The sequence below is a fragment of the Cucurbitaria berberidis genome (genome assembly GCF_010015615.1).
Source record: "Cucurbitaria berberidis CBS 394.84 unplaced genomic scaffold K460scaffold_3, whole genome shotgun sequence".
Lineage (NCBI taxonomy): Eukaryota > Fungi > Ascomycota > Dothideomycetes > Pleosporales > Cucurbitariaceae > Cucurbitaria > Cucurbitaria berberidis.
Genome location: NW_024468937.1, coordinates 1,405,069 through 1,425,574, shown reverse-complemented (window position 1 = coordinate 1,425,574; position 20,506 = coordinate 1,405,069). Strand labels below are relative to the sequence as shown.

The window sequence follows — 20,506 nt, the reverse complement described above, 5'->3', positions numbered from 1 at the left end:
ACCTATCAGGTATCGAAAGTGTATTCAGGCTAATCACGGCCCAAATACGGTATAATTCTTCCTTTGCGCTTGAGCCATATAATGGCATACTACACATTCGGTCTACAAATGGATTTCCTCTCCTCCTCGATGGGAGCCCGAGTCCAAGGAAGACGTTCCAGGTGCTCGAGATCGTCGGCCGGGGCATTGGAATCATCCTATGACAGCGCATACTCACCGACGCCTTTCGGAGAACCTGAAGAGTTGAAAGACCAAGCGTTTATCAACTTGTCTGGCTGTTACTCATTTTGGATACATCTCCACTTGTGCATACCATGCATCTTTTCTTTAATGGGTTTGTTCTCACGCCAGAACAACTGCTTATTATAGGCAATCTCATGGTTGGTTGAGGCCAATAGCCTTCGAAATAGTCAGCACTCACTCCCACGCCCCAACACTCACCAGGTCCCCCTCGCTTACATCAGATCAGCCCATCACGACTACAAAAACTGCTCACCCCTCGAAACTAGTGTTTGTGAATCTCTTTGAAACCTCGCTCGAACCCACCTTTTTTTAGTTCCTCAAATCCTCAGGAACTAAAATGACGAAACCACACGTTCACACTTTCTACCGCGCATGGTTCACCTGGGTTGACCCTATCGTGCTATTCTTCACCATCCTCGCTTGTATCTTCACACCCGCAGACGTTCTGAACACCGTAGTCCCAGCTGACTTAGCGCCCTTGCAACGATTTCACGAATGTCTGTTTCATCAATCAGCCGCGCTCTACGCCTTCATGGCGATCATGTTCGCCGTACTTTTACGTGCGAGTCCCGACCCCAAGGTGTGGAGGGTTGTTCAAGCCGCAACTCTGCTTGTCGATGTCGCTTTACTTGCAACGATGTATGGTGCCCTCAAGCAACAGGGTCGACTGGAGACTACAAAGTGGCGGGGAGGGGATTATTTCAACTTCCTGTTTACAGTCTGGGTGGCTGTTGTTAGGATTGCTTTCCTGATGGGAATTGGGGGAGCAGATGGAGGAAATTCGAAGAAGATTGCGTGAGAAGCGTTCGAAAGTTTTCCTAATTAGGATGCACAGTGTTTGCACGAACTCGGCGGAACGGACGTTAGGAAAACCACATTTACAAGATACCGCCGATCGAACGGCCGAAACGTCAGCTTTAATAGAGTGATTGGGTTGATTTACATTGGGTTATTGTGCGTCATGCGCTCGACAGCCTCCCTGTCCCGCGAGCCAATAGCAGGATCTTGTGGCTGAGGCTGTGCGCTGCGCCATCGACTCAGCTGCAGCCTGATGCCTACTCTCGGATAAGAACTCGATGCATGTCGATCTTCGAATAAACAAGTCATCTCATTATTGCCAACATTCTTCATCCCTATGATAATCGTCCTGAAAACTAGTCGACATGAACGCGGCACCGAGCAACACCACCATATACGGCTGGAAAGCGGAACCGTACGTCCGCGGCACATCTAGCATACTCACGTCGTGCCTCATTACCCTTACTCTTTGCGTCTGGACTGCTGTACATCTGAATATCCCAAAGTATCAAAGGACGGCCGAAGCTACCAGGCGGAAAGTGCTTTGGTTAGTAACTGCGCTGCTAGCACCCGAATTGGTATGATCTCAAAGAGTAGCTTTGAGCTTCAAGCTGTGCTGATAGTTCATGCCCTGTTAGGTAGCGCTTGTCGCCTTGTCTCAATGGCGCGAAGCTCGAAAGCTAGGACACCATGTGCACGAGGTATATAGCCAAAAGAGTGGACGAGGCTGGGTTCACTCTTTTGTAACCCTCTTAGCAAAGGTCCAGCCTAAATGGGGGATCGAAGTGATAAGTGGGACCATGGAAGAAAGCGATAGCTTAAGGTGAGTTTATCGGCATGGGTCCGTGACTGCAACAGCGTTTACTTAATGGACTGCAGAAGCAAGACTGCATCCGACCAGCAACCCGCCAGGCACCAATGGACTACCACGCATTCCTTCTACGCATTGATGGGAGGCTTCGCATTAGACACCCGTAATGTTGAGCCGAACGTGTTTCAGAACGATCGGCGCCGAATGATATTGTCCGCTGACGGGTTTCGATTCTTACTTGACCACGAGCCGAATCTCCTTCCAGACCTCTCCCGTGCAGAGATCCAAGACAAAAGCAAGGCCAACAATCTTGCAAAGACAATTGTCTGTGTACAGGCTATGTGGTTTTGCATCCAGTGCTTCACGCGATGGAGCATTGGCCTATCGACATCACTCCTCGAACTCAACACATTCGCCCACTGCATCTGTGCCTTGATAATCTTTATGTTATGGTGGAACAAACCTCTCGATGTTGACGAGCCGACATTGATCAGTGCAAGTAATAATCTAGAGCTCGCAAGCTTGCTGGCTCTTTACTCTGGCACGAGACAGCAACGGCAACGCAATCCCCTTAAGATGTCTCACGCTCTCCTAGAAGCATCAAGAGGTCACCCAGCAGCAATCCCTAGAGAGGAAGGCCAAGTCATCCTGGGAGTGGGGGACTCCTACCAGGGATTCATATTCAAAGGCTTCTGCGCCGAACACCCACGAACTGTTGTCAAAACTCTTGTAAATACAGTGCCAGGAAAACTTCTTTTAGATGAAAACGACATGCGTCGCTGGGAGTTTGCCGAGAAGGCAACCCTGAAGTACTACCCGAGTAACACGTTTCTGGGCAAATGCCATGAGAAGATGCTAGTTGACCGTGTGGACGATGTTCCCAAGATGTCGACAGTGTCTCGCGGCGCAATGTTGGCCACATTCGCGTTTGCCGGGTTTCTCTACGGCGGGGTCCATCTTATTGCATGGAATAATTCCTTTCGATCTGATGCAGAAGCATACATTTGGAAGATTTCCGCTATCATCCTCGCCTCTTCTGGCCCTCTAGCCGTCCCATTCATCTTTGCTGAGGCACTATGGGGCAACATTGGAGGTGACAGTGGCACGTGGAGAGGGATTTACGCAGGTGCTATTCTCATACTCATTCCCGTCTGTGGCATTGTGTATAGTGCCTGCAGGGTATACCTCATTGTGGAGAGCTTTTGGAACTTGACACACTTGGAAGAATCGACGTTTGTTGTACCGAATTGGTCGCAGTACTTTCCGCACATCACGTAGACTAGTGCATAGTCAAATGATTCCGGATATGCCATGGTTATAGTGGTTACACTTAGATCAGACCTTTTTCGGGTCTACGATATATAACAAGACTACTTAGCTACCCGGGTGCGTTCAGCTTGCCTGTAATCAATCGCCGCCGCAATGACCCTGAATTGGTCACCAGGCCCGCTTACACTACCAAACTGGAAGCAATGTCTTCCGTGGGACCTAGTTTCATATATATCACACTTGGAGAACATGAGGTCCCTCCTTGTGTGACTAGCAGTTCCACTGACGGTCAAACGCGAAAGGAAAGTGCGCCAGCAGTCGAGCACTGCGGGGCGTTGATTGCGCATAATTTCCGCAGCGTTTCTGTCACGGTGAACTCCACGCTTCGTGTCGTACCCGTTAAACATGTCCTTAGGGTAGTTCCAAAGGGAACATCATTAACAGCTGCGAAATGGCGGTGTCTTCCATCTTCTTTCTCCAAGACAAGTGCTCTAGTCAGTAAAATTGCTTGCGCTTCTAGGGAGTCATACCTTGCGGAATGGCTCTTGAATGCCTCAGGTAAAGTCCTCTAGCTGAATAGGAATGATAAGTCAGTAGTCTCTTAAGAGGATTTCCAAAGCGCCTACGCCCTAGTTGAGCTATCGCTGGTTCTGTGAGAGTACTTTGAGTGCTGAAATGTTTGTGATTACATTGATTCTTCCAGGATAGGTCGAGACGGTCTCGCTACCTAAAATATATCATTTGAGGCTAATTGGTCGATAGTTCGTAAAATCGCATAGATCTGAGGTATACGACGCACGAATGTGTCCGAAGCGACGAAGAACATCGGATACCCCCCTTAGATCAGTCTCGGTAAACGCGTACCAGGCCCGCACAGCTATTTCGAGCCCCGCGTCAGCCGCTGAAGCAGGTTCCATGGCGTTAGGAGTGACCGGCAATCTGTATAGAGAAATGTGGCATGTAGACAGGGCGCATAGAATCAGTATGATTGGCGGGCCACGTCCATCGATGGAGCCACGAAGAGATGAGCAGGATTTAGAGGATGTGTTCCAAGGCTCCAGCCCCAGGGCAGGGCTGCAACTGAAGACGTTCTTCTAGACTCAATTGAGCTTAGTACTTTTCTGTTCCAGCCTCAAACTGCAGGGAGCAGCACTGAGAGACAACAGTCTGTTGGAGCGCGCAACTCCATCGCAAGGCATAGCTAAGCTACCTATCCATAGGATGCATTCCACAGTAATGAAGCGCAACTTCTAATCAGCCCTTACGGGCGTCCATGAGTAGCAAAAAAAGTTCAAGAAGCGCCTACGTAGACCATGATCAAACTAAATATTTTAGAGTCTTTATCTATCCGTTTTCCAAGCCGAGTGATATCATACAAGTAAACCAAACATAAAGAACCAACAATAAAAATCGTGTAGCTGTCATACACTCGTCCCGTCGTATATTCCAGCGTAACGGCCAAGACCAGCGTGACCGCCCTTTCGCCCTTCCCATGTGCCCTTGATGGTCGCCCTCACCCAAGAACATCGATCTCACGTGCGTACCTCAAGGCCTCGCCCTCGAATCGCGCACCAACACACAACAAGTCGACTGTCAGCCTCCCCATCTCAAGCGGCATTCCAAGTGCAGGCGGGTGCAACTGAGGAGTAGTCTCATCGCCTTCGTCCATCGAACGCACCGACGAAGCAAGCCCAGGCCCCATCTCCGCATGCGCGCGATAGTATCGTTGCCTCACCCAGCGAAAATATATCGCTAGGGCATCGCAGTGGTCTGGGATACCGATGCTAGCAAGCGAGCTGCGGGAGGGAAGTTTGACACCGAAGGCTAGCAGGCCCGGCTGTCAGCGCGGAGGAACATATCGAAAACATGAGAAGGAGGGGTGCGAAACTTGCAGTACGGTGGGCGTAGTGCGGGGCATGCTATCAGTTCCGCATGGCGGAGCAGAGCCGGGATGGCGCAGCTGGGCGAGTGAAACGAGACCGACTTCAAGAATGACTTACTAGAACGAAACATAGTTAAAAGTGGCGGAAATCGTACGTGGGGTTGGGCGTTGGGCGTCAGTTTTGGAACGTTGGGCAGATGTAGGTTCGGATCGTAAATGTACTGGTGCAGGCAGATGGCGGATGACAGTTGATAGTAGATTGATCAAGTGGCGATGGCCGAGTCTTATATGCGTGTACTTGATCGGATCAGTGAGGTCCCTTTGGACGGCGGTCTGGGGTGCGAGCGCGATGTTCAAGGCGGCTTCTGTGGTGATAAGCAAGGTGACCTTGCTCCAGGTCGGTTTGGCGATGGGACTCGTCAGCTTGCTCCAGCAGGGAGTTTGCGCGCACACATGAGCAAGTGGGAGATTGCGCATACGCGTCCAAGACGCCGGTTTTATCACTATTCAACCCATCAATCAAACCCGAAAGAAGTATGAGAGCCTCAAACTCAAGGCCAGCGCCCTTCTCCAAGTGCGCATCCCGATGTCTCATCTTTTACCTATGGTACCCCAACGGCCCTTCAGCGGCCCTTCCATAGTGGGTCTTAGTCGAACGTATTTTGTAGTGTAACGGATCAACAGCAACAACTAGCCGCGGTAGACAATGTATGGAGACAACGAGTTGGTGCGGAGATAGGTCGGTCGCCCAGCTCATTGGGCAGGGTTCGAGGTTCCGAGCGGGTGCGAGAGCGAAGCACACGCAAGCAGGCAGTTTCAAAACTAGACCACCACAGAAATGCAGGCGTAAAGTAAGACCTCGATCCCATAACGCTCATTGTGGGTCGTTCTTTGGCAACAAGACAGATGAACCGAGCGTCGAGAGCCACATAAACAGCAAACCAGTGGGCCTCGGAGGTGTGCAGTAGTCGACGCAGCGACTACGTGCGTTTCTTGCCTGGCTTCTCCCTCCTGTGACTACCGCGATTGTCAGCTGTTGTTGGTCGCCTTCAGCTCACGCACCATCAGACGTGCAGCAGAGCAGAGTTTTCACGTCTATTCCCTGCGTCCACAGGAGCTTGGACTGGAGTGCCAACAAAGGTACCGAGTGTTTGGGGGGATAAGCCAGACCCTTGCAAATATTCTCGTAGCCCTGCGCCCACAATGCTCATTGTTACTTTTTCCTCTTCCTTGTCCTCGTTGCGCACCATGGTCCTTGTGCTGCGTCGTGTACACGCGCCTTGGCACCTGTAACTCAAGCATTACCGGTACCGCTAGGTGTCATCATGCGACGGCTTTGAAATATGCCCATCGGGGCTTGACGAACTGTTCGCTGGCACAGCAAAACTCGCCTTGTAAGGCTCACAGCCACAAGCCTAGCGACACAGCAGGGGTAAGTGCACACCGAGCGCCACAGCGTAGTAGTGGAATCGCCGGGAAGCGTGCGGAGTGTGTACAGTAGCCTTCGCGAATCGACTCCGGGGCACATATCCACACGTTCGAAGTTGTGCAGCACGTAACGTCCGCCCGAGAAGGCGCCGTTCCTTAAGGTCAGGCACGGCGCGTGCCTCGTGTTTTTGGTGGCTAAGACACCCAGTAACCAGGTGCATTTCGTTTCGCGTCATTGGCAGGGAATGCGAAAATTAACAGGCGTTGCTCGCAGCACCTGTTTCACTCTTGGCAGCCGAAAGAAGCACCACGATCTCTGCACCGCCTAAAGCGCCGTTGAAAACTGTTGAGAAGAGGCAAAGGCACGGACTCGTTGCCTTATGGCTGGCGGCGACGTGCTCCTGGAGCGACTGCATTTTGGGTTGGACAATGTTGTGCTCGTGCTCCGACTCGTGTAGAGAAGATCCCCTATTGAAACCACCGATCACGAGTGCCTGATCGGTTAGGTTTTCGCATGCATTGCTATCCTAATTGACTCTGCTTGAGCGCTAGAGTGATAGAGATTTGTCATAAGCCAGCCTACAATGTCGACACCGCGTGTAACCAGCAACACGCAAATGGCTGGTCCTGACCACTCGAAATTTTTATCACCTAGCAAATTACGACCAACGGCAATCCGCATTATCGCTGCTGTGATCCTCTACGCGTGGGGCCTTTCGTAACACTTGAAGCTGCAGTCATCAGTTCAACGACCGCGTTCCCCACGGGTTACAGCCTCGGCCGTTGATGTAACGCGTATCATGAGGCGTTCTAAGTGATTCTGTTGCAGAGGTCGCCGTCGGGGATTCTCATGACAAACATAGTCGCACAACTATCACCCAATCCTTGTTCGGCTAAATCGCTGCTGATATTTGAGCATAAGTTGGCCGGCGTCCCAATTGTTGCGGGACCTTAAGCTGAGGGTGAGGGCATGTGAGACCTAGCCAAGCGTGCGCTAAATCGTTCTAGTGGAAGCACGGTGGTAAGATTTCGAAGTGAATGTGTATCGCAACTGAGTCGTGCGTCCATGTTCCGCATCATTTCATCCTCGACATCTGCGTAGATCCACAGCACAGGTACCAACAGCATGGATGTGCCGCTGCCTCTCCATTGCGCTGATGTGCGATGATTGGCTTATGCAATACCCCTCTTCCTGCACAGTCCAGTCCATGCATAGTCATGATTTCTGCAACCCTTCAATGGCAGCGCAGTGCAGCACTAGAAACGCAGGACAACTGCTCCAGGGGTTACGCTGACCGATGATGAATCTAGCGAAAAGTGTAGCCGCGCTTCACGAGGGGAGCATAGCCGGGTTATGCGGTGTACGTCGGGATGAACTTCGCGGCAGGCACAGCCATATTGGGGCTCTAAATGCTGACTAGGGCACCATTGTGGCAACCTGAATTATGGGTCAATGTTTCATGCTGTACCTTTAGCCCAATCGATAGTACAAGGGCCGGTTCAGACTAGTCCGTCAAGGAGCCATATCGTGAGAGGCACGAGCATGATAGCCCTGTGGAAATAGGAGTGATATTGATAGTATGCCATACAACAAGACTGCTACCAACGATAATAGAGTATGAAAATTGAGACAGGAAGACTGTTTGACTTGCCCCAGATGCAGGAGCCATGACAGCGTAATTGCCGAAAAGGGTAGTCACATGAAGTCGTCAAGCTCCACCAGGAGAGTAAATCCGATAATGGTCTCCAGTAGACCCGCGAGCAAGGCCTCCTGCACAGCTCGCCTCGCAACCATCATCGCGAGAACCGTGAAGCATGCCATGAGCACTGTAGCACCGAAGACAATCCCTTTTGTGCAGGCAATCCGTTCTTTGCCAGTGTGATGAGCACCAAAAGAGGAAAGTGCTATGGTCACGATCATCATGGCCGTAAGCCCAATGAGGAGACTGATTCGAGTGAGTGACAATGGCCTACGAGACGAAATATGCATGGGTGCAGAACAGATCTGCCCTTCTTCAGCGAGACGAAGCTGATCGTCGTTGTGATGAGTGACGCGCCTGCGCAAGTACCGTTTCTCTATTGCCGAGTGAGCACGAGGGCAGGTGGCCATGGCATGGTGAAGCAACCTACCGGAGGTGTCGTTTACGTGTGCCACTGTAACAACCTGATCGTTATCTCCAGCTACGGTAACTCCCTCAGATGGAGTACCGGCAGGATTTCCGTGATGAATGATCTTGACGACTGGCTTCTTCTGCTTCATCTGTCGATCAAAGCGATACCGTCTCTTTGCTCTTGCAGAGCCCTTGAGTGGTTCGGCAGGTACCGAAGCTCCCGCTGCCCAATCGCCCATGGCAAAGAGTGCGTTCCCTCGAGCGGTATCCCGTTGTGCTTCTGCCTCCGAACCTGACCCATAGGCCACCGACAGCGACGAGGCATACGGCACCTTAGCTTTGCCTTTGCCCTTGTCTACATTGCTGTGATATGGTGTGCTAGTTGTGGTGGGCTTAGTGACAGTCGAATTGTCATGGGTACTGAAGACGGCTGTGCTCGACGTTCCTATTGACGAGATGGTATCATAGGCTGGTGACATGGCTCGATCAAGACGAGCAATATCGTCCATGTCGAGAGCAGCTCCTCCACGGAGCGCCAGTGTGAGAGGGTCATCGTTGCGAAGGATCGTGGTGGCGGTCGAGGATTCCGCTTGCCCAGTTATGGGACTTTCGACGGAGGCTGTATTGCCCCAGGATCAGCTGCGTTCAAGGACGCCATCAATGAAGTCAGATTTGTACCCTGAGCCATAGTGGTCTAGTAAGGCGGTTTTCTTCGCGAGCCAGCGGCTGTGAATCGCACTGGCACATATACAAAGATAGTATATTACTAGTGACAGGAGCAGGACAGGGAAGGAGAGTCGCCAGGGTATAGAGCTAAAAGCTGATAGACAACAAGAACCCGAAAGGGCGCGTGTTAGTACAGGGAGATGTTGTGAGGACCTATTTGCCAGATCTTTGTCGCGGACGAGTTCTAGTGGGCGCACGGTGTACTTAAAAGGTAGCGCTGGATGCTGGTGGGCTTGCAGGCGGGATATGAGTTTCGCTACATTGCACCGTCACCCGAAAAGCTTATTCGTGTCTTCGCCAATCCCATCCTCTATCCAAAGGAAACCAGTGGGGATGACAGTACGAGGTGCCGTCACGGGAGCCTGGTCGTCACCCCACCCGCCACAGCCAGAGCCTGGGGGGTGAGGGTCTAGAAGTCTGCGGAATTCGGGATCTGCGATGACATCACCAGCTAAAGGTGAGGAGCTGGCGCTGTAGTATCGTCAAGATGAGATAAAGGACATGAATGCTTTACGGCACTTGGAAAGCTAGAATATTGATAGAGAATAAGAATTCACACTAGCCTCAGGGTCCAAGTGCTAGACCCTGATTATTCCTACCAGTGGCGCGACTCTTCTCCGAAGCTGCTCGGGTCGATTGAGGAATATTCTTAGTTCCATCGACGTCACAGCATCCGAGCTGCGCATCTCCTTGGTTCAGTGGAACGCTTGTCCCTGGCTAGGGGGATGGTTCAATAATGCTGCGCGGTGGGCGTAAGTATGACAATAGCGGTTAAGCCCCCGGACCATTCAGCCTACTGAAGGCGCAGCATCAGGTAGGCTCCTTCTCGGTAGCCGGTCATGCAGCGGAAAGCCTGGCAAGGCAATGCAAATGCATTTCGTCTGGCGTTTCGTCTCCGGCGTCCAATACGTGTCATCGCCCAGACCGATGGGGTGATAGGGAGGGAACTGAGGATGGTCAGCAACGACAAAAAGATCTGCGGTAGTAATTCACTACACCAGTCCACGCCTCGACCCAGGTGCGGTAAGGCAGCACGTGGGCAGTCGTAAAAGTTCGGCCTTGCCGGATTTCCGGGCTGTGGTGATGCGGATGTAATGAGGCATGGGCGGGTGTAAGAAATGGAGGTGAGCTGGCGGCCCCACAAGATTGCCAAGCTACTTGGCGACCCGTGATACCTGCGCCCCAGTAACGGTCCAGACCGCATCTTGCATCATACGTTCTTGCATAGGATTTGAAAGTCTAGACTTACTAGGAAATACCCTGGTCAGACCATTAGAGCTAGGAATAGCGAGGGAAAAAACGAAGATGGCCTCGGTAATCAGTCGTTCTCCGCTTCTTGTGATACTCATTTCAACGGTCAGGAGGGAAAGCAAGCACTAAACGAACGCTGAGTAGTTCTTAGAGCCGCGCAGGGATAATGGGATGCAAGGTGCATGGAGCGAACGTGGGGAACATGAAACATTGAAGGAGGTTTTGCAGTGCAAAATGGTGTCACAAGTAAATTCTACATTAGATTCTCTACAACAAGCGAGGGAGGGTATCTCGGGGTATTAGCGAAGGAAACGAAACCCAAAATCTAACTACGACATGAGTGATGTGCTGTTTGTTGAAGTTACAGCATCTAGAAGACCGTGCCTTTGGTCTGCTTGCCACCCTCCTCCTCCAACTTCTTGACATTGACGTTCTTCCAGAGAAAGATGGAAACAAAGCAGAGTGGAACTAGCACAGCTCCAGTGATAACCATCTTGCGCATGACACTTCCGTAGGCGCCAACAATTGCGTCACGCTCCGGAGTGCCATCGAGGAAAGACATCTGCAGAACAATATCACCGAATATGGCCCTGTAGTTGGCCTTCTGCTCTTCGGGGAGACGCTTTAATAGCTCCGCGGGCAGGAGATTGTTCCACATGGCACCACCAATGGCATTGCCAATGGACGATCCGAAGCTACCGAAGAGACCCCAGATAGCTGTAATGGCGGCGATCTCCTGGTGGGTAACGTGCACCATTACGGCAAGTTGAGCGCAGGTAGAGAATATACCAGTACCAAGACCGACAAGAACCTGGGTCAAAGCAAGCACACCAGGGGCGGTGGATGGCGTACGGAATGGGATCAGCAGCGCGGTGCCGATGAGTGTAACGGGTACACCGGCGTAAGCGGTCCACTTGAAATTTCCAGACCAGCTGATGAACCATGCAACAAAAGGACTAAAGACGGACGATGCGAGCGAGAAGGAGTTGAGAATATAACCGGCGTGGGTAATACTCTGTCGGTGAACCACTTGCAAGTACGAATTAAAGTAGGCGTTCCAACAAAAGATGGAGACGAACATGACACCGTAAAGGAGGCAAGAGCCGACAATAGTACCGTTCCTCAGGTATTTCCATGGTAAGAACTGGACTGGTGCGAATTTTGCTTCCCAAATGGCGAATACGGGGAAGAGAAGGATGCCAAGGACAATCATGGCGATGATGTATCCAGTCTTCCAACCTTTGGGGGCATAGGACACGAGACTGAATGGCAGCAGGAAAAGACAAAAGGCAAACATGATCAGCAAAATGCCGGTGACTGGACGATTGTTAGTACAATCAGAAGATAGGTTTCTGTGATGTAGAAAGACTTACTGTCAAATTGCACAAAGTAAAACCAGACCGACTGTAGCACAGTGCGGTTCGACCTCTGCTTGTGGATAACGCCAGCGCGTTTGGCTTTGCGATACATGTAGACCATGACGCCCATGGCCGGCAAGCAGCATCCGATGAAAATTATGATGAAAGCACCGAAAGCCCATCGCCAGTTGCCATGGTTAATGAACAGGTCACCGATGGCGGGACCGGCAAAGGTACTGGCGATACGAGGAGTACCGTTAATAGTGAAGATGATCATGCGGTTCTTGAGGGAGGTGATGTCGGCAGCCATGACATCCGTGACATAGAGAACGCCAATGTGACCAGCCCAGTAAAGAACGTGGCCAGCAATGTATGTTTCCATGTTTTTGCAACCGGCCTTCAAAGCCATGCCCACGACGACGACGATGAGCATGAAAAAGAAGCCTTCAACACGGCCCCAGACATCGATGACCTTTGACGTGGCAAGGGGGATACAGCCAGCTAGAGCCGTAGACATGATGCTTCCGACATTAAGAAGACCGTGCCTGGAAAACGAGGAGGTGATGTACGGATTGAGCGCAGCATCAATGGCGTTCTGCAAGAAAGCGACGAATTCGATCAGGTAAAGACTAGACGTATATGATCAGCCATTACATCTGAGTAAAACTTGTAACGTTGTTTGACTTTAACATACAAGATGAACATGGTAATCAAAGTCTTCTTGCCCCATATTTCCGTTATGGCGCGCACACGCTGAACACCGTTTTGAAACGTCTCAGATTCGACAGATTTTGTATCGCCATCACTGTTGGTCTCGTGGAGATGGTTTGGGGTCTTCTCGATGTCCAAATCCTTCGAAGGACGACCGAATCCGGCTGCCGGTCGCACCGCGTCAGTTTCGTCGATGGTAGCACTCATGATTCAACGAGAGCAAACAATGCCCGAAGAACTGCCGAAATAGAGGCAGGGTATGAGATTGAAGTGCAGGTTGGGGACAATGCCAACAGCTACCCCCTTCCGTGCTTAAGTATCCTACATCCCACACTCCGATGACCGGACAGGGAAGGTAGCAAGAATAATAGAATGAAAATTTTACCCTCTTTCCACCCGGTGGCTTGGGATCATCTCCCACCCGCCAGGCATGTGCGTGCCCAGGGGCGTTAGGGGCGGCTCGATGATCAGATAAATACTAGGTGATCAGATAAGATCAAATCTCGCCCTCCTTGTGAATTCTGGATACTCTTGGCACCTTCTGCGGAGCGGCAGGATGTGATGCCAAGTACTTGGCTCTGTTGTTAATGGTGGCCTTATATTTGTTTCGTCAAAATAAGCTAAAGGCACTGCAAATCTTTGCCCCAGTCTTGCATGAGAGGTGGACCCATCCGGAGCAAAGGCTCTTCCTCGTCCATCGCTTCGGCCGCTGTTTCTGATATATCTAGGCCGGCAATACCTCACTCAGGAGGGATGATAACTTTTCGCTGCTCGGGAGTTTTTATGCAATATCAATGAATCATTTGCTTTAACTGCTCCGTTACTGTTGTAGGTGACTGTCAAGTGTACTGGCCCTCATGTAAAATTGGAGTGAATGGGATTGCGGGAGGAATATGCAGATCAACGCCAACTGCCATTCTAGACCGCCTGCCAATACAAGCTAGCGTCGGACTTTGTTTCTAATCTTATCTAATGATCTATTGCTTAGCGGCGTTTCCTCGGTCGGTGTCGTACGCGACCACAACATGATAGGTGCTGCAGATGTTGGTCGCACGTAGGTGTAGGGTGTCTCCGCCGTATTGGAAACCAGCGGCCATCATTCTAACCCCCGCATCGCCGCAGTAGTACCATCCCCCTTGACTTGAATCACATTTTTGACAGATTGCATTAGCTAATTCATCGCCGTGCTCGAGTTTAACCTGCCACATGTTTTTACAACTACATCATCGATGAAGTGTAGCGGATGCTGGGCCACAATAGTGACGGATGTGTAGCGCCCGTGGGCATGGCGTTCTCCACACCACAACTATCCATCGGCTGGGCGCCAGCTCCCGGCGCCAGCTAGAGAAAATATTGGATTGCTCGCTAACAAGACGTGATATCGCGTGTTCAATGTTCGGGTGATGTAGGCTCGAGGCAGAAGCACATGAATCTGGACGCTCATAGCACAAGGATACGCAAATAAGGGCCGGGGTTGGGATGTGCATCCTCGTACGTTACGACATTCGGCTCCATGCCTATATTTGTGTTACGAGAAACGACCGGGCCATCGAATGAGTTCGCAGGAACTGGACCCTTGATGTATCGCAGGGTTGTTTGTGATTAGGTGGGTCATCTGAAGCTAGGAATCTTGCGTTGCTCAAGGTCTCTCATTGAACCCAACTCGAAATATTGGGAATAACGTCTTCGGAGAATGAACACACCCAAGCAACTTGAAGAAAACAAAGAAGAATACCTCTTCTGTGCTTCTACTAGTGAAATTTGGCTACTTGAATTTTGTGTGGTAGCGCCATCGCGAATTCCGGACGTGTTCGAATCTAGAACTCTCTGAAACATAGTTTTGCCACGAATTCAGCATCCTCCGTCTGTATAGCATGGAGATATACCCACCCCCCGCCCAGATAGTTAACAAAGACCAATCCAGAATCGAAGAATGTGGCTGGCTTCACGCTCGGAGAAAGCGGATCGAGAGCGGCATAGTTGCCGCGAAAGTGCCTTGGTAGGTATGACACCGAGCATACCGGCCATTGATTCAGCGCATCGAGGTAGCCTAGAGGCATTCGCATCGCTTTCCAATTCTATGAGCAAATCTCAAAATAACGTGAAGCCCACTAGGCTGCACTTTAATCAGAGCCCTCTTTTTGTCTTGGTCGTAAAACGACGACCACGGTGCCTTCCAAGGCCTGAAAGCGACCAATGCCGATACACCACAACGGACATGTTTACTGGCAGTGAGTGCGGGTGCAGACGGACATTGCAGGCTTCCTGAGCCCTTGACTAGTCCGTGGGCTGAACTAATACGCCGTTCATCATGTCCTACATTCACTGTCTTCGATTAGCTTGAAACGTTCAATGAGTTTGTCGCTTCAATGAGTTTGTCGCGTTCGATTAGTCTAACGAGTTTAACCAACTCATTATGTACGATCAGTTTGTTACGTTTATTAGAACAAGCCAAAAAAAGAATCACATGGCAGCAGGTCTTACTTGCTGTTCACGTTCGTCATTATCATCTTCATCGTCCTCCTATATCCTGGCAGGAAAAGGCAGAAAAAAAAGGATAATGTTTTTCCGGTACCGGGAATCGCTGATAAACTGTTAGATAAAGGACTCGAACTCCTGAATGTGGAGAAACTTACAACCCGGCTCTCGTCGGAAGCTGACATGGAATGAAAGCGACGGATGCTAGCCGATCTGAGGTACGTTAGATACCGCTGGACCAACTTCAAGGTCGAGTGACTACTTACACACCATACCGGATGATTGATGGAAGTTTGGCAATCTGTTGCATTATAATCCAATTCTCAAAGCGGCTGTGGGCACTAAGCGAGGTAGCTGATTAGCTTTGTTGGGCTCCTTGAAAGCGGGGTGGAGTCGTCATCAACCCCACTCAATGTAACCTTAGCCGGCATGACCGATGCTACAACACAAGAGAAACCGCATACTGCGCGTGTAGATGTACCTTGCCTTCTATTGAAATTGTGTACCATTAAGCGACAGTGTACGCTTCTACTTTGCTTACCTTGGCGACGGTTCTCTCTGCACGGCATTCTCAGAGATACCTTAGTCAGCATCTTCTTCGTTGCCGAAACACCAGTCATCAAACCAGCGAATCTCAGGGAAGTCCTATTTCGGCAATCTCGATCGATTCAACCACTAAATGGTTGGCTAGCTTCGTGGGGCATAGAGTTACCACTCAGCACTTTAGGTTACACGTATTAAACGCATTGGGCGCTTGGTAGATTTCGGTTCACGATAAACTTCGCTGATACCTTCTCTACACTTTGCCGTGATCGCCGAGTTCGTGTACTGCTAGGTCAAAAGCCACTTGATAACGGAACTTCAACAATTCTATAAACATTCACATTTGCAGAGAACCAAAACCATGGAAAGATGGACCGAACCCTAAAAGATAGTTACCTTCTGCAACAGGACTCGTACCAGAAAGCGTTCGACGCATTCAGCCCCTTTTGCATAAGGAGCTTCGTAGAATTGTTCGAGTCGTCGGCGGACTCACCATACTCCAAGTGCTGTGTATAGAAAGTTGGGTAATGCAGCTTCAGATGTATACGGTGGCCAGGGTTTCCAGATGGCGTCACGAGGAAGGCTGGGTTCCAACCTGAAAGCCCGGACTCTCGACGACGAAACTCTTCGAAGACGTGGTTGAATTCATGCGCATCTTTTGGTTCGTACGTACGCAAAAACATCTCTATCTTTTCCCATTCTTCTTTGAGGGAACCCTGTATGGCCTTCCGAAGGTCTTGGAAGTACGAAGCTCGTTGAGTTTCGGAAACAGGCTGAATACTCTCAGGCGAGACTGTTGAATCTTCAGCCAAAGGCTCCGTATCTAATTCTTCAATACCCGGGAGAGGCTCATCGTCATCGAGAACTATAGTCGCAACAACAGCGCTAAATTGGCTAACGGGATCTGTACGTGCAAGGGTCTCTCCACGTAGACTTTCATGGATTCCAAGACCGCCACGGTGTTGTAGGTCTTCATGGCATTCTAGATCGTCTGCTATATCGTGTGAAGTGCAGCTTGAGGTGCTGTTGGGTTCAGTTGAGCTTGTTGGCATAGGTAGGCTAGCCATCGCGCGAAATACTGGTTTTTGCCTAGGATGCAATCGTCGCCAGGCACTGAGAGTACTCTGTGTCTGTACTGTCGCGGACTGCTTCAGCTGATTTGACGCATCTTGAAGACGGGGCCTGAGTTTGGTAAGCACTCAAGTTGGGGGAGAACTGGCAGGTTGCCTACCTCTGGCAGGTTGCCTACCTGTTGTTCGGATTGTCGTTGATCTCAGCCGTTTGGGCGGAAAAAGAGAGCTTCGTCTGTCGCTTTGGGTTGTTGAGGTTCATGGTGTCAGCGCAACGGCCACCAAACGACGTTCAGGGAAAGGTGACGCGAAAAGTGAGAAGAGCAGTGACACAATACGAGAAGGAAGAAACCTGAGAGAAGCCTGAGAGCTGGAACACGCTCAAAATTTGCAGTGCGAGGTGTTTTGGCAGAAGCTCCACCTTCCGCTGCCATCACTGAGGCAGGTGCGATGGCAGCCATCATGGCAGGCACGACAACCTTGGAAGTGTGCCTTCCTGACGCGGGAAATCGACGCGCTTCTGGCTCGACAGCGCCTGTGCATCGCAATTCAACATGACGAAGCCGAGATGAGATGTGAGAAGCTGGAAAGAACCCAAATTTTGAGATCGCGTGCGGTGTGAGGTGACAGAAGCTGAATGCCAAAGAGCAGATGGCAGCAGCTTTAGCACGCCGCTAGATTCATCGTGCGTCTTAAGTCAGCCACCGAACACACTCCAATTGCGAGTGACTCAACATAGCTCTTTTCGGATCAAGGGTCGAGATTGCGGCACAATTGGTTCGGGAGAGTGGAGGTGGTAGTGAGGAAAAAATGTGTAGAGAGGAGTAGAATATATAAAGGAGAGGAGAGAAGCTGTGGAGAAGAACGAGTGGTAGGAATAATGAAGGGTATCAGAGAGAAGAATAAGTTGTATAGTTTACGTGGAGCAGTTGAATTCGTAAGAGAAGAAGTAACCATCTCTAGTAGATATAGTAGTTCTACAGCTGACAAGTTCGTAGACACAATATACGATTTGCTTGGTTAAGATCTACTTACTTACGATCTACTTGATTACAATCTCTTGGTCACGATCTATATGGTTACGATCTCTTGGTTGCGATACATGGTAGTGCAAATGCGCGAGAGTGATCTAGATGGTTATAACCATTTACGTCGTAAGACAAACGTTCAGCAAGCTGTAGTGTCGCCATTGATGGAAGTTCTTGAACGCGGACTTTATGCAAGCGCCTAAGCTCCTCTTCGATCAAGAAATGGGCAAAATACTAGATGGCTTACAGTATGCCAAATGCTTAGTATGCGTGTAGCAGTGAACCTAACGAACGATCTAGAAGTGTTACATGGAAAAAACGTTTTTTAATGCTTACATTCATGGGCGAGTCCATGGAGAATGTGACGTAAGATAACGCGCTAAACGTGATCTCGCGATTTCCACGCGACCTCGCGACTGAGCTTGACCTTAATCGAACTCTCACCTCAACACTTCTAGTCCTCGCGCGATCAATGGCAGCCTCAGCGACTCCAGGCTCTATAAGAAAGATCTCGAGGCGTTCTCCGAATCGCAGTGGCCAGCGCACACCTTCTGCAGCACTCGAGGCGGTAGGGAGCCGACCACGGCGGGCGCAGCGGCGGCCGACGAAGCAAGCGTCCTACGAGCTCGCCAACCACGCCAAAGCATATCTCGAGGGCAGCCAATGTATGCGAAACTACCTTCAGAATGCTCACAGCTTACATTGATCGCAGTCGCCAGCGGATATGACTTTCTCTACAGCCTCCTCGCCGCCGGGACCTCAATTTCGACGCCGGCGCAGCCCTACATTGGCTTCCTCGCGCCACCCGCATACATAGCACTCGCCTCGTCCCTCATCGCATACCCACATGTAACTACCAAGTCGCGATCAAATGACGCAACAAAAGGCTCAGATGCCGCATTGCGATACCTACAATGTGTGCACTGTACGATTGATGGCCCCGCATACCCCACCATAAGGAAGGCCTTCACCTTCCCAGAAGAGCGCAGCCGGCGGCGTGTGCCTGGTAATCGAGCCGCAGCAGCCAGTCTCTCGCCAGAAGCTGGCGGTGATGTTGAACGGATAGCGGGTGCTGCGGCGAATGCGCAGAGCCTGTGGTATCGCGCTGAAGACTTCTGGCACATTGTGGGATGGGCATTCAATTGCTCCATAGCGCATAAAAAGAGGTGGAGCCGATGGAAGCTGTGGCTCAACATCTCAGTGGACTTCCTGGAAGCCGATTGGGACGTCTGTGTAAAGCAAAGTAAAGGCAATGAGAAGGGTGGAGAGTCGATACTGCAGGAGAGCCTACTCTGGCGCTACATAGTTGGCGAGGCAGAGTCTACGAATCGTGGAATGCGGCGAAGAATCGTCAAGGCCATACTCGCATTGGCTACAACAGAGTCACGGAAGGAGTACCCTGAGGTGTGGGAGACGGAAACAGCCGAGCCGAAGCGGAAAAGGGAAAGCAATCAACCGCTCGGTGAGGTTGATTTCGAGACTGGCGCGGTTGGCGACTACGACAGCGATGAAGAGATGGAAGATGCAGTAGAACAGATGGACGACGTCAAGTCTGGGAGCTCGCCAAGGGTACCGAGTGATGATGATATCCAAACTGTGCACGATGCTGTTGAGCGACTTGGCGGACAGGGTGCTATTGAGCTTCGACAGCGACTCATAGCGCTGGTATGTACACTGTCGCGGTCTCAAAACGTTGCTAATAAGAACCAGCTTGCACAAGTAGCGCAGGCGTTGCCAGCGCAGTTTACTACACTGAGTGATTTCTTCGACAATATACTCGAGGACTTTATACACCTGCCAACTATCGTCTTCAAGGTACTACTGTCAACACTAGAGATGCCAGCCCTCTTTCAAGTCGCCTTCAATGCCAACCTCCTGCTTCCATTGGTGAGCCGCACTCTACCTGACTACTTTCGCTACGAGCCTAGGCAGGAAGATTTCGAGGCGACTCTGCTCCCCCTCAAAGGAACTACGCAGAGTTATGCTGCAAATGCGAAAATATCGCTCATCTTAGAGCAGATGGTCATGTACATGATGGCTTGTGATGCTCTGACGCCCACGGAGCCGCTCCGCCAAGCCATGGAAACTGGCATCGAAGCAAGACAAGGCGTATTCGGCACAGGTAGAGGAAAGAGAGGGAACCTCAGAGAAGAAAAGCAGGCACAGGGCCTGATGGAGGCGAGTTCAGAAAGGTTGTTAGGGTTGTTGGAAGTACTAGAGATCTCAGCAGGTAAACCGCCGCAACTACCGAAAGAGGAGAGCAAGACTGGTGCAAATCCAGCAATGCTGTCTTTTGGTTCCGGTTCGTCACTTTCCCCTGCTCCTGATAGCGACACCGATCTGGATGAGTAATGCTATCGATGTATGCAGACAGAGAGGTCTCTTTCACGATGGCGAGGATTCGATGATCTAGATATCATTGATGATGGATGTTTAGAGATACCCCTTTTCTTTCATGGACTGTTGCAGTCTGCATTCAAGCTGTTCACCAGTGGTTCACAGTAGTCTCACGCACTTCGTATCGGTGTGTATAGCATCAGAACATGCTTACTCATATCCGCCTGGTCCGAACGGACAAATTTGGCGGAGCTTTCACGACTTGATAGCAATGATCGCTCTGCTCGCAGTGTGCATCAATCGCAAATAACATGGCGTCGTAATCCCCAGGTTCTGGATTCTCTCTCCAGGTTTCCCCGCGCCGCGCTAGTAAAGTAGCGCATTTCGGCAGTTGCACAGACATCACCACGACCGGCAACCATCACTCTTCTGAGACGCGATGGCTTTGAGACCGAGCCTTGA

The 20,506-nt window shown here is 50.8% G+C and overlaps 6 protein-coding genes across 6 annotated transcripts; 4 read left to right on the top strand and 2 right to left on the bottom strand.

The window, feature by feature from the left end:
• The first annotated feature begins 5 nt into the window (after window positions 1-5).
• K460DRAFT_101613 (uncharacterized protein) lies at window positions 6-475 on the top strand. The gene has a single exon (XM_040926495.1). It carries the CDS (start codon window positions 82-84, stop codon window positions 367-369), a length of 288 nt encoding a protein of 95 aa, XP_040787572.1. The 5' UTR covers window positions 6-81; the 3' UTR covers window positions 370-475.
• A 37-nt stretch (window positions 476-512) lies between these two features.
• K460DRAFT_365923 (uncharacterized protein) lies at window positions 513-1,230 on the top strand. Its single transcript, XM_040933269.1, has one exon. The coding sequence runs from the start codon at window positions 581-583 to the stop codon at window positions 1,040-1,042; it is 462 nt and encodes a 153-aa protein (XP_040787571.1). The 5' UTR covers window positions 513-580; the 3' UTR covers window positions 1,043-1,230.
• Window positions 1,231-1,361: 131 nt separating this feature from the next.
• Window positions 1,362-3,156, top strand: K460DRAFT_416340 (uncharacterized protein). The gene is made up of 3 exons (XM_040937796.1): window positions 1,362-1,619; window positions 1,680-1,864; window positions 1,921-3,156. Exons 1-3 carry the CDS (start codon window positions 1,407-1,409, stop codon window positions 3,128-3,130), a joined length of 1,608 nt encoding a protein of 535 aa, XP_040787570.1. The 5' UTR covers window positions 1,362-1,406; the 3' UTR covers window positions 3,131-3,156.
• A 4,905-nt stretch (window positions 3,157-8,061) lies between these two features.
• Window positions 8,062-9,270, bottom strand: K460DRAFT_101571 (uncharacterized protein). The gene is made up of 2 exons (XM_040926494.1): window positions 8,562-9,270; window positions 8,062-8,507 (listed from the first exon to the last, which is right to left on the bottom strand). Exons 1-2 carry the CDS (start codon window positions 9,049-9,051, stop codon window positions 8,128-8,130), a joined length of 870 nt encoding a protein of 289 aa, XP_040787569.1. The 5' UTR covers window positions 9,052-9,270; the 3' UTR covers window positions 8,062-8,127.
• Window positions 9,271-10,811: 1,541 nt separating this feature from the next.
• Window positions 10,812-12,967, bottom strand: K460DRAFT_336806 (siderophore iron transporter-like protein mirB). Its single transcript, XM_040930986.1, has 3 exons — window positions 12,572-12,967; window positions 11,893-12,506; window positions 10,812-11,836 (listed from the first exon to the last, which is right to left on the bottom strand). Exons 1-3 carry the CDS (start codon window positions 12,793-12,795, stop codon window positions 10,890-10,892), a joined length of 1,785 nt encoding a protein of 594 aa, XP_040787568.1. The 5' UTR covers window positions 12,796-12,967; the 3' UTR covers window positions 10,812-10,889.
• A 5,212-nt stretch (window positions 12,968-18,179) lies between these two features.
• Window positions 18,180-20,059, top strand: K460DRAFT_284565 (uncharacterized protein; the record flags this gene model as incomplete). The annotated part of the gene is made up of 3 exons (XM_040928746.1): window positions 18,180-18,372; window positions 18,420-19,372; window positions 19,418-20,059. 3 exons carry the CDS (start codon window positions 18,180-18,182, stop codon window positions 20,057-20,059), a joined length of 1,788 nt encoding a protein of 595 aa, XP_040787567.1.
• Window positions 20,060-20,506: the final 447 nt, after the last annotated feature.

Bases quoted from the DNA above. Each gene is read 5' to 3' on its own strand.
- K460DRAFT_101571 (XM_040926494.1), bottom strand. From the start codon at position 9,051: ATGGACGATATTGCTCGTCTTGATCGAGCCATGTCACCAGCCTATGAT. The intron at 8,508-8,561 runs GTAGGTTGCTTC...ACTCGGCAATAG, and splicing joins ACACGTAAACGACACCTCCG to AGAAACGGTACTTGCGCAGG.
- K460DRAFT_416340 (XM_040937796.1), top strand. From the start codon at position 1,407: ATGAACGCGGCACCGAGCAACACCACCATATACGGCTGGAAAGCGGAA. The intron at 1,620-1,679 runs GTATGATCTCAA...ATGCCCTGTTAG, and splicing joins CGCTGCTAGCACCCGAATTG to GTAGCGCTTGTCGCCTTGTC. The intron at 1,865-1,920 runs GTGAGTTTATCG...AATGGACTGCAG, and splicing joins GAAGAAAGCGATAGCTTAAG to AAGCAAGACTGCATCCGACC.
- K460DRAFT_365923 (XM_040933269.1), top strand. From the start codon at position 581: ATGACGAAACCACACGTTCACACTTTCTACCGCGCATGGTTCACCTGG.
- K460DRAFT_336806 (XM_040930986.1), bottom strand. From the start codon at position 12,795: ATGAGTGCTACCATCGACGAAACTGACGCGGTGCGACCGGCAGCCGGA. The intron at 12,507-12,571 runs GTATGTTAAAGT...ATATACGTCTAG, and splicing joins TTGATTACCATGTTCATCTT to TCTTTACCTGATCGAATTCG. The intron at 11,837-11,892 runs GTAAGTCTTTCT...ACAATCGTCCAG, and splicing joins TTACTTTGTGCAATTTGACA to TCACCGGCATTTTGCTGATC.
- K460DRAFT_101613 (XM_040926495.1), top strand. From the start codon at position 82: ATGGCATACTACACATTCGGTCTACAAATGGATTTCCTCTCCTCCTCG.